At 30.9% G+C, this 12,860-nt stretch overlaps 2 protein-coding genes across 4 annotated transcripts; both read right to left on the bottom strand.

The window, feature by feature from the left end:
* Positions 1–33: 33 nt before the first annotated feature.
* LOC126858535 (E3 ubiquitin-protein ligase SIAH1-like) lies at positions 34–5,681 on the bottom strand. Of its 2 annotated transcripts, none has more exons than XM_050608943.1 (5): positions 5,000–5,681; positions 2,834–3,204; positions 2,516–2,755; positions 2,250–2,442; positions 34–2,112 (listed from the first exon to the last, which is right to left on the bottom strand). In XM_050608943.1, exons 2-5 carry the CDS (start codon positions 3,060–3,062, stop codon positions 1,935–1,937), a joined length of 840 nt encoding a protein of 279 aa, XP_050464900.1. In that variant the 5' UTR covers positions 3,063–3,204; positions 5,000–5,681; the 3' UTR covers positions 34–1,934. The 2 variants fall into 2 exon arrangements, with proteins under 2 accessions (XP_050464900.1, XP_050464901.1); XM_050608944.1 differs by lacking the exon at positions 5,000–5,681 and adding an exon at positions 3,325–3,397.
* A 379-nt stretch (positions 5,682–6,060) lies between these two features.
* On the bottom strand, positions 6,061–12,610 carry LOC126858534 (RNA-binding protein squid-like). Of its 2 annotated transcripts, XR_007688688.1 has the most exons (3): positions 11,958–12,610; positions 8,713–11,497; positions 6,061–8,679 (listed from the first exon to the last, which is right to left on the bottom strand). XR_007688688.1 is itself a non-coding variant. In XM_050608942.1 (2 exons), the coding sequence occupies exons 1-2, from the start codon at positions 12,345–12,347 to the stop codon at positions 11,003–11,005; spliced, it is 885 nt and encodes a 294-aa protein (XP_050464899.1). In that variant the 5' UTR covers positions 12,348–12,610; the 3' UTR covers positions 6,061–11,002. The 2 variants fall into 2 exon arrangements, 1 of the variants encoding a protein (XP_050464899.1); XM_050608942.1 differs by having other exon boundaries at positions 6,061–11,497.
* Between the last annotated feature and the right edge of the window lie 250 nt (positions 12,611–12,860).

Raw genomic sequence — 12,860 nt, forward strand, 5'->3', positions numbered from 1 at the left:
GTTCAGTTCAATGCTCTGTTTTTAGTACAGATATTTCGTTTTTTTTTTTTACTTTATGAATGTTATGCATAATAGCAGAAAAAAAGGCATTTTATGTATTTTAAAGAGCATGAATCATAAGAATCAATAAAAAAGATTTTTAAAACTGTAAGAAAATTCTAGTGTGGTTTGATTGCTATATTTATAATAGCATTAAAATGTAATTTATATAAAAAAATATCATCGATTAAGAATAAATTCAATATATAGATATTAGATATAGTACAAAGCAATGTTTTTTTTTCTCTCACTTGTATCAATAGATCAGTTTAATTTCATACTAATAAGTATATAGTAATGTTAACACTTGCAGATATCTCAATATATATTAAAATTCAAGTTGAAAAAAGAAACATCTTTTAAATTTTAATATAATTGCTTTAGTTACTTTTGGTTTCTTTTTTTTATCTTGTTTACAGGAACTTTTCTGTAATTGAATATTGCTTCTCACTTTTTATTAATGTAATTGTAAAAATATTAATGTCTTGCTTTAATATTCAAACTAAATAGTAAAAAACTGATCTGCCTTTTACTGCTTGCATAATCCCAAAAAGCATAATTATGTATCTACAATCATAATATCGAATAATTAAATAATATGCTATGCAAAAGCCAGATTTATCACATTATATGCAAGATGCATATACATATACAGAGTATTTCAAAAGTGGAGGTCAATTGCTCGGGAGGTAGAGACCTAAAAACAAAAAAAAAAGTTGGTATAAACATAGGTTCAGAACATTATTTTCGAGTTATTGCCATTTTTATGTTGAAATTTCAAATTGCTTTGCTTTCGATTTTTTTTGTCAAAATTGAAGGAAGAAATGGTTTTTATAAGTTTTATAATTAATCAAAGTCAAATAAAAATTGTGGGTTGTTTTAATACTACCCAGAATAAAAAAAAATCATAATAAAAAAATATAAATAAAATTTAAAAAAATAAGTACAAAAAATAAATAAAAAAACCATCTCTCCTTTTAACAAAAACATTCGAAAGCATAGCAATTTGAAATTTCAACATAAAAATGGTGATAACTCGAAAATAACTCATTTCTAGACCTATGTTCATACCAATTTTTTCTCTTGTTTTTGGATTCCCAACTCCTCATCTCCCGAGCGATTGATCTCCACGTTTAAAACATTTTGTATAAGAGCTTCGATAAAATAACTGAAATAAAATAAATGAAAATTTTACAAACACAAGAAAGTAAACTTTATAAATGAAAAAATAAATAGCGATATAAAAATATACATTAATGGCAAATAAACGCAATAATTGCATGACGAGATTCATAATGAACTTCTGAAATGCTATGCCTGAAAAAGTGTTTTTGCATTTGCTATACCAAGTCTTGAAAAAGTGTTAAAATACAGACAAAAAAGATGTTAATAGAATTCAATAACGCATACATACACAGGCATATATGCAATAATGCATATATTCCTGGAGAAGTATAAATGAAAAATTGATACACAAAATGAGTAGTAGTAATGTGACAATAGCGCGGATATCAGGTACTTTTGTTTTTCGGAATTCGATATTATACTGCGTCAAAGCTTTAAAGTTATAGCATGGATATTTCGAAAAGATGTTTATTATATTTGTTTCTGTGAGTGTCACATTCATAAATATCACGCACAAGTGTACTTTAAAGCTTTTCGACCCCGATCCTGTACTGAGCATTTGAACGCTGCATATCATCAACATATTCCAAACATTTCCTAACATCTTTGTATTGCTAATATTCATCTGGTAACATGAAAAGAACTGTTAACAGTGCATAACGGGCAGTCTCATCCAAATATTTTTATCATACCCATAATCCAAAAGACTGCTCGATATGTCTGCATAATTATGTTTTCTCTTCTTTTTATACTGTTTTTTCGGGTTTTTCTCAGGCCATAGAAATTGTAACGTTAATTCCTAGATTTCCATTGTCAGCAAATAATTGGGCAATGGAGGTGTCAAATACAAGGCAGTCAGAATTTAAAATCGCAGACGATACCCCCTCGTGAATAGAGCGCGGCATCGCTTCCCACGTGAGACGCCTTCTATGACCATTCAATTCTAATCTGTTAAGCAGAGTTATTTAATTAAAGTCACAGTCCCTAATGTGAGACACAAAAATATCATAGATGTCGAATTTATTTATTTAAAATTTTCTAAGTTGTTTTTTTATTAAATACAATAAATTATAATGTTTAATTACCTGTAAGCAAAGTTCTCTGCTTGCTTCCTTGAACCAATCAATTGTACAATTGCAAAGAACTGTTGATGTCCATCATATTTCTCTTGTTTCTCAAGCACTAGCATAAAGTGATGGCCAAAACAGGATTGCATCATTACCCAATCCACAGCTCCAGGAAGATTAATATCAGTTGCCAAAAAAACAATGTCTTCTCCTGAAGAAAAACACAAAAATCAATGTAAAAAGTTACAAGAAAAGTGCAAAGTCAAATGACAAAAATTTAATACCTTGTAAGGTTGTAATACTTTTGTGACTCATCATAAGATGAGACATTACTTGTTCTAGCGATCCCTGCCATTTACAAGATGCACCTGGGCAAGGACAGCTGTATGGACGGAACTCGCATGCATCTTCATGATCTGCCTTCTCAGTATGCACCAATGAAACTGTGCAGCCACTGGTGGAATATTTACAAGGAAACATCACATTACTCGCTACTTTTTCCATAGCCAGATTACGGATGTTACCTGTGCATTATCAGATTATTTGTTAAATATGATTCTAATAATCTCAATAATAATTTCAATAAAAAAAAAGATGCATACCTAGCGGACCCCTGCATGTGGGGCAGCATGAGAGTTTTGGTCGGCAATTTGTGCAAACGAGATGCCCACTCTGACATTGTAAAATCGGTGGAAGCACATAGTCAAAACAGACGGGGCACTCGAAGAGACTTGCCAAATCAGTGGAACTACTCAACGCAGATACCGTCGATGCGGAGGTACTCGCTATCCCCCTGCCTCGTTTACCCGTGCTGATATTTAACTGGGACATTATGTCTTCTAGGTTATGTATCCAAGTTTGTCAGTCTGATCCAGATCACCCGGACGACGGTTTTTGTTTGTTTCTTGCACTCGTGATGCGTTTCAGCAATCGCGATGCATTTTTATTGTATGTGTAATTAATTGATACATTCCTGAAAAAGCACGCAATATCCATATAAATAATAACTCACACAATTACATTAATTGAAAAAAATATCTTATATATTTAATCCGCAAGAGTATATTTGCGTTCTCGAAACAAAGTTATGTACATGTGTTTTTCCTCTCCTTCGACAGATGCTCACTCTTCTTCCTTTTTTTTATGAATACATATGTATATATACTTCCCTTTCCCCCTTGATATAATTTCCCCCCCCTTTCTCCACTTACATACACATATACACATACATATGTATAAATTCTTAATTTTATATTTTTAAAATTTAAGAATTTAACAATAAAATCTTTTATTATCAATTTTTAAAATCTTAAAAATTTATTATTATGTATATATTTTTTGTATGTTGAAGAAGAAATGATATATTCAACGGGAAGAAGTGAGGAATATGATACAAAAAAAAATTACTTGTATGAAATTGATCTGGCGAGTATTTAAGAATTATTAATTATATCTCTTTCTTTCTATTAAATGTTTTAATATAATTGGACGTCATTATAATTAAGGTTATTAATAATAATATTCATATATAATACTGTGAAGTAATTATGTGAAAGAGAATTGATTTAACAATTATAATGAGTCAAGTATGATATTCAAATCAGCTGATATTTAATGACATTTCGATTGTCAGTGTAACTTTGTTAGATTTCGCTGTTTCATCAAAGATTGCTATATCTACGCTTATCAAAATATTTCGATAAACTTGCATAAAGAAATACTTTTTTTCATCACTATTATTGCAAGTATTTCGATTAACATGTTAGATTATGCACTTTTAACGAAAATTATCGTATTATCTCATTTCAATGAATACCTAATGTAATAAAAGTTTCAATACAAAGTAAATATTGAACATAATTTATCATTTCTTAATTTAGATATATGTTTTCATTTTTCTAGATATATCTATTGATATTCAAACTATTTATTCAACGAAATATATATATGTATGTAGATTCTACGCAAAATCATAATAACGGCAATATATTTCCACGCATTATGCAATCCGAAATCGCTCATGATATATACATTATTTACTCGATACCGCAAAAATTTGCCGATTCGATTACAATTTTGTGGAGGATTAGCAATTTGTATCCATTATCGCAACTTTTCTGCAAAGATCTATACACGCACATTGATCCGATCGAGATTACTCTTGTATATAGATATTTTGTGCTACGGTAATATTCGATCATTATTCCAATTTTTAATCAATGATTACAACTTTTAGAGATAAATTAAGGATGAAATGATTTATTTTAATCACTTATTATTCTATTTCAAGAAGTTTTCAGAATATCAATTTTAAATATATTTAATTCTCAGAGAAAGAGAAAGAGAAATAAATAATAATTTATTAATAAATTTATGTTGTTTGAAAAAATAAATAATAACATTTTGTTGCATTAATTATTTTTTTAATGAATCAAAATATAGATATTCGACAGTCAAAACCGATATAAAATTCAGCAAATTAGATCTCTTCGATGTTACACAAGTACGCGTGTTAAAAGAAAATCTTACAAACTTTGCCATCCTAATTTTACACGATTATAACTTTACTATGACTTACTTTTTTTTATTGCCACACAAACAGAAATAGAAAATTGCTTTCGAGTATCCGCAGCGTCAAAATCAAACCTCGATGAACTTATACCCGTTTCTATATCCTCATTTTTTTTCCCACTCATTTGGTTGTCTATCCCTTTTAGGAGAGACATATATTTAGGAGAGTATTATACATGTTTGAAACTGCCACTTACCGAGGTGTATATGCAGGCTTATGTAAAGATGTATATATGTAAGATCGTTACATTCATCGCCGGGACAGATGAAACATATACGGCTGTAGCCTTCCGTGTGATCGGGCGACCGACTGATGATCGAAAGAAGGCACTTCTTGCAGATGACGATGATGAGAATTATGAAGACGAACGCAGGTAGTCGCAGGTGACTCGACACGACGGTCTGTTGTTGCGCGAGATCCCGTCGACGACGTTGCGTGACGACGCATCGATGTGATCGGGATATTCTAACGATATCAACGCGAGAGAGAATGTTTTCCTCGGACTGGTAGAGAAGGGTGGGAAAGAAGGAGGAGGAGGGCTACATCGCGAATCCCCACAGCCGTCGAAACAACGTGACTGATCGCCACGGCACCCGTGACAATTCTGGGTGAGGCATCGCCGAGCAAGACTTGGATGCGCTGTCGTTTTCTCTTTCCTCTTTGTCTCTCTCTCTCTGTCTTTCCCTTTAGATGTTTCAGTTGCTAGAATCCCGTGTAATGCGAGACGCAAGAAACTGCAGCTGAAGCTGGAATTGTACACCACGTATACACCGAAGCACTTGTGCTACTCGTCGTGCGTGAATGTATACTTTGAGAATGCCAGATGCCATACTAGATGCTAAGAACATTAAGACGCATTCAGCACCATCTATTGAAAAAAAGATAACCAACATTAATCATGATTCTCTCTTTGATGATATTGCTGCTAATTGGATTGTTATTAATTAAGTTAAATAAACGTAAAATTAGGATGCAAAAGTTTATTGTATTTGTCAAATCAAATTAAAGACGTCTTAGTCTTTACAAAGATTTTTCTCTTCTTAAAGAGAAATCTTGGATTCGATTTTATTTTAAATTTAATATAGAAATAGACACAATGAAGCTTTTGCATTAATCTAATGTATAAAATCTATGTATTATACATATAAAAGGAATACGTTTATCATAAAATATATATATATATATATATATATATATATATATATATATATATATATATACATTACAAATATGTTATATACAATATCAGAAAAAATATTTGAAATAATTGGCATTTATTTTTGCTATAATTAAAATATACACTGTGTCATGGGTGAAACAGGCGAATAGTAATTAATAGTAACAAAATATCTGTATCGTTTCCTTTAATTTTTCATTCTCTCTTTTTCTCTTCCTCTCTTTCTTTTGTTTTCCATATATATTTTCACACGCAAATATGGTATACACAGTATACAGATTTAATGTCAAAGACAGTTAGTTTGGCTTATAGTAAATTCCTTTGGATGCACTAGTTTGACATATTAATAGACAGATTAAAGCCTGTTGTACATTAATTTTAGATGTAAAAGCATATCTCTAGATGTAATATTTAGATATTAGTAAGTAAAATTGTAATATAAGCATCTTGACTGAAAATGATCAGTATTTTATTATATATAAATATTGAACATTTTTCATATTCAATCTGCTTATATACTATACATATACAGGCCTTATATATAAATTTCTGCACAACAGTCTGTAATGTACAACAATGATCGCAATAAATGCATCAATAAACGCTGTAATGAACATCAGTAATGCATCCAATAGGATTCACAAAAACGAATTCTATTAAAAATCTATTAAAGATGTTCTCAAGGGAATTTCTCCCCCTAACTCTCACTCGGTTGAGTTAAGCCAAACCATTGATGTCTTTGCGACGTCTGAGAAAAAACTTTTGAATGTTTAAAGCTTTTTCAGCCTTGTGTACAATATAATTTCGATGTATCTAAACATAGTCCCACATATTGTGTCTTATCTACATTCTCTAACAATTACATCACTCAGTTTTCTTTCAATTTTGTAGTCGAAACTGCAAATTCTATTAATTGTTAAAATTTTCTAGAGCCTGTATCATCATTTGTGACAGTCTTTTCGCGATATGAAGAGCAGTCTTCGTACAGTGAACAGGAACTGCTACTCGCGTGTTAGAAATGCGAAAGAAATATTAAAGTAATCTACAGATTGTGTTTTTATTTCTGATTATTTGCCGCCTTAAGTCTACTTTAAACAAATTATAATTCGTGATAAAATTCGCTATAGAAATTTATTTATAATTAAACAGAAAACATTTTAGGAAAATTATATATATATATATATGTATGTATGTATGTATGTATGTATGTATGTATGTATGTATGTATGTATGTATGTATGTATATATTACTGCATTATTATATATTGTATGTAAAAAAGATCTTGAAGCTTTTATTTTATGTGCCACATGTCCTAATGTATGTTTATTTTATTTCTTCAAATGTGTTTTCTGTATTGCATGACATATAAAATTATAAATGGAATTCTATAAATTTGTTACAAAATTTATCACGGATTATAAGTCATCTAAAATTTAAACATTTCTTCGAACGTTTAAAAAAATCTTTGTTATTTTCAATGTGTACATACTGTTATTATTTTTTCGCCGTATTCATATCTTATTCTTTTGTTATACAGACCGAGCACACAGACGACACGCAGGTAATAGAACTTTGTTTCGAGATAGATTTCATCTATCTCGTCTTATTAAAGACAGATTAGAATTGCCAAACTAACTATGGCAATATGTTTTATAATGACACATTCACAGGATGTCGATAGTATAATACAATTCTGCATAAATATTGTAAACTATGGTTATAGTGCAATATGCATATTTTTTTTCTTTTCTCATTATTACAGATGTATCGTTTCGTCGACATTATTTCAGCTAAGTTCGTCGTTTGCGTGCACTTCATGTATATACCCAGGACGCTCATATTTTAATTATATTCTTTTTTATTATATACTTTTTTTTTTACATTTTTTTCCTTTAAATTCTAACTCATCATGTTCTTACATTGTCATATCCTTACAAATACGCATACATGAATGTATGTATGTTTTTTTTTCTTGATGTAACATACATACGATGTACATATATGTACAATTTGTTAGCTTATAAACTGTATAACTTACACATTTTTTAACGTGTAACACAGATATCAGATATTATACAGATATTAGATGATACGAAAATGAGTTTAGATACTCCTTAACATAACTTACATATTCTTCAATTATAAACGGTTGCATATTAGATCATATATTTAGAGCATATATTTAACTTTGACTACACTATTTGACATGAGTTATATAAGGAAGAAATATATTTTTATATAAGCCCTTGGTCCATAAGTATTTTCTTTTTTTTCTATTATATAGCAGGATTCACACAAATTAAGGTTGTCTAAAAACAATTTGAATCAAAATATATCAGCATACATTAATTTTTTTATATATAACGTATATAGTGAATAAGCAAGTAATAAAGAAATACTTGTGAACAAACTTAAATTTCTAAAGAATATGAGAATACTAGAGTACTAAAGTACTAAAATATTGAGTTGACCGAAAAATTTGTGCCAAATTTTCAAAGAAGAGTGACATCTTCTTATGAAGACATATTTTCCTTCAAGATTATATGTTTTTATCTTAACATATATCAGTATATTTCGATATAGATTGATGTACTGGCAGTACTAAAAAATCATTCATACACATATACTTTCATATATGAGGTTCATTCTTTGTAGCTAAACTTCTTGCACTCTTTTTGTTTCTTTATTTTTAACTTTTCTTAAACTTACATATACTTAACTAAACATATACTTAACTATACCTATCTCATTTTTAGTGTATACGAGTGCAGGAAATTCAATTATAAAGAATAAATCTATAATGTATTGCCAGTTAAAACACAACTTATGTAACAATAAATTCGGTTACCCGAATTATACTGCATTGGTGCCATTAATTAAAAGTTGCTGTAATTATTTGATTGTATATTAAATGTATGTATTATTTGAATGTAAAAATATAAAAAATTTCTTAATATGCAAAACAATATATTAGATATATTATTTTGTGGCACAACTCAATATATTAGATATATATGTTAGTTGCAAATTATGAATAAAGAACAAATAAAATGTTAAATTGAATGAATACGACTAACAGTATTCCAATGTAAATGTTTTAAGTTTTTTTTTTAACAAACTTTATGATCATATCGTGCATCAATTGTTGTAGTTCTTTTATTACACAGAAAACCTTGCCATATTCTCCATAAATAGAACAAAGTACATTACAAAAAGTACAAGTTCTGTAAATTATTGTATTATTAGTTTATCATTAACTTGTCCTGTTACTGTGGAGAAAAATATGAGACACGCGCATTTTAAAACTTCTATATTTTTTTTACATGATAACATTGATTCCATTGTTTAACATTGATTTCGAATCACTGGTTTCGGGCAACGATCGTTTAATGGTCGTTAAATAAAAATATTAATGCTTTCTATTGTTAATTACTCACATTCTTAATTACTCATTCTACATTAATATCATTAACTTGTATTTCTTGTTATTATTGTTAATTTCAGTTATGCTATCACTCTCTCTCTCTCTCTCTCTCTCTCTGCATGTGTGTGTGTTTTCTTTATAACGCATTAAACTCGGAGGAATTCGGAGCTTGTTGGACAAGTCGTTTACAATCTTAGATAGTATATATACTGGAAAGAGCATGACCATTCTGAATCATTGAATTATAAAACATATCGGAATAAATTTTCAAATAATAGAGACACCGTTCACCGAATTATAAAAAAAAGCTATATAAGTCTAGCTATATATCTGCTTGTTGCTGATTGGTAAGATAATTTTCTACAATAAATTTGTTAAATATAGAAAGGCGATAATATTCTGCATACCAAAGCTATCCTTTTTTTAGAAGCATAATTAAATTTAAGTACAAATATTTACTTAATAAATAATATAAGAAAATTGCTCTTTTACAAGCTGTAGATTACATATCATTTCAGTTTATTATACAAAAGATTTATTCCATATGTCATACAATTTAATGATTTGAGCAATTTAGCAGAGGTGTCACAACATCAACCTGTTTATTTTCCTTACACTTTCTATATTTTCTGACGTTCTCTCCAACGTCTTAATATACATGAATTTTATTTCAAATACAAAAAACTGGAGAAATATAAACGGAATAAAAAAGAAAAATCTGTTATCTGTTTAAAATTTATACGAAAGCACTATATTTTATATATATTATAAATGAAATATATAACAGATTTGAATTATTTTGAGGTAAAACAGCTCGGTTTGTAACAGAATGTTTTTTATAACAATATGTTTTTTCTAAATAAGTTCTCTTTAGTACATAGTACTAAAAACTAAATTTTAAGAATGACATATATAATATTTATCTATGATTTGTAATCTGACATGCATATTGCAGTAAACAGATAAGGTCACATATTGGAAGAACAACAACACAATATGTATCTTTTCCAGTACATAAGTTCTAAGTTTTTGAACCTAACCATATAAATTTTTTTCAGTTCCTTGTTTTCTTTAACTTATATTTCTTTGTTTTTTATTTCCAACAGCCCCAATTCAGTCTCCGATTGTAATTTCATGTGCACTCGACTTGATATACAAATATTTTGAATTATTTAATCAATCAGGACAAAAGAAGTAAAGATTACTTTTTTAATTAATCAAATGTTTCAAAGTATTTGTAATATTAAATGGAATGCACCCTAAATCTCGTGAAAGAATAGCTCGCCTGCGCATAAGATCGTAATAAAGAAGATAAAGTAAGAATCAGAGAATGTAACAATCAATAGAAAACACATGCATATTAGCAACGAAAATATTACAAGCACTGCCATCATTGTTTTTTATGCAATATTATTTCTTATTCTCCACTCAATAGACAATATCTAGGAAGGACAATATCTCTGCATACAACAAATGAAAATTGAAGGGCTATTCTCTTACAAGATGATTTTTGATATATCTTGTAGTATTCTACCTAGGACCTTCTTAAAGTTCAGTATGAAGAAATATGATAGTATAGTTAATATACCTGTTTCATTTAGTATGGTTGATGTCTCTGAAACTGACGCGGTCCCGGACCATTTCCTCGTGGTTTGGGTCCATAGCCCATGTTATCATAGCCGTCGTATCCGGCATAATCATAATTGGTGTACATATCATCATAGCCACTATGGTAGCCATTATAATCGGGAAGATAATAACCACCACCATAACCATATCCATAACCCGGCGCCCAGAAACCTTGATTTCTCGGATCTGGATTAACCTTCACCTTTTTAACATCTACCTCCTTACCGTTTATTGTCTGTTTAGGTGTTTTTAGTAACTTATACACAACCTCCTTCGAGTCAAATGTGATAAAACAGAAACCCTTCCGTTGATTTTTGACTTTGTCGAAAGGTGCTTGTAGCTCGACGATGGTGCCGTATTGTCCAAAATGAGTTTTAATATCTTCGTCCGTGATCTCTGGTGTGAGACCACCCACAAAGACTTTACCATGTTGAGGTTTTTTGCTCACTCGCTTTGGATCCACCTATTCAATCGTGAAATAAAATTGTATGAATATGTAAATTAAAATGCAATTAAATTTTCTTATTATTTGTACATCAGAGTTTTTCCAAACAAGTTTGAAGCATTTTTCCTCTTTATTTTATATATATATATATATATATATATATATATATATATATATATATAATTAAATGGCAAATATGAAATAGAGACAAGAACAATGCAGGAGAAGATGCTAAATATACAGAGGTTAAGAAAGCTTAGAAAACAGAAATATTAAGAATAGAGAGATTTGACTATAAATGCAGGATAGCACAAGCACAACTTCTATCTCTCATTGCATAACATAATTTTGTAGCATATTTTCTACACTGATTTTTATAAAAAAAAAAAGGATATAGTGCAATCCTAAAATCTTTAACATCTTAGAAAATTGAAAAAACTATAGTTTTTAACCAGTTTGATCCATGTTGATCTTTTACCTTACGCTTGTTAATATAATGCTCGCCGGACGCGAGCAGCTTATCGATGGTCTTGGGATTGGCGAACACCATGAAGGCGAAGCCGCGTGAGACACCGGTGTGGGGATCGACCTTGACGGAGATACTCTCGATCTCGCCAAATTTGCTGAAGTGTTCATGCAACTCTTTGTCGGTGGTGCTACGAGACAATCCGCCAACGAAGAGCTTGCGCTCGTCGTCCTTGCCAGGGATACCGGCTGTAGCTTGCTGCTGCTGGCCATGCTGCTGCTGTTGCTGCTGGTGGTATTGGCCTTGATTCTGCTGGCCCGCGCTTTCCTGACTATTCTGGTGGACACCTGGTTGATCATGTCCGTTAGTCTTCTCGCCTTGAAAGTCCATGGCTGACGCCATCGTAAGTTCGCACGCTCTTCCACAAACGAATGTAAGAAAATGCGAGCGACCCTCAACGCCGAATGCGTCCCCGCTATGAGCTTATATCCGAAATCGGAGCACAGCCGAGTTACTCTGCGCTACGCACAGATAACTTTCGGAAGCCTAAGCGCGTGGCGCGAATTTATTCGTCGTTATCGAGATGAACCGGTGCGTGTCCGCCGGCATAAAGAACGTATTATCTAGGAATAGATAAATCTGTGATGCGTCAACTAACGTGGACCCATATGTTTCTGCGTTCGTGATTCGTCGCTGCCATAATGTAACAGTTGTCAGCCAATCACGAATCGACGCCATCGGAGAGAACGCGCGCGTTAACCGGAAATCTAACCGTCAAGCCAAATAATAGATCCCAATTTTCGAAAGTGCCTCGTCACGATGCACGCTTGCGATTATCGTTAAAAATCGATTTGTTAATTTTGCATCGGCTCTTTTCTCGCTCTGAAAAATTTCATCAAGTGCATAGAGACGCGG

This window comes from Cataglyphis hispanica, chromosome 25 (genome assembly GCF_021464435.1).
Source record: "Cataglyphis hispanica isolate Lineage 1 chromosome 25, ULB_Chis1_1.0, whole genome shotgun sequence".
NCBI classification, from domain to species: domain Eukaryota; kingdom Metazoa; phylum Arthropoda; class Insecta; order Hymenoptera; family Formicidae; genus Cataglyphis; species Cataglyphis hispanica.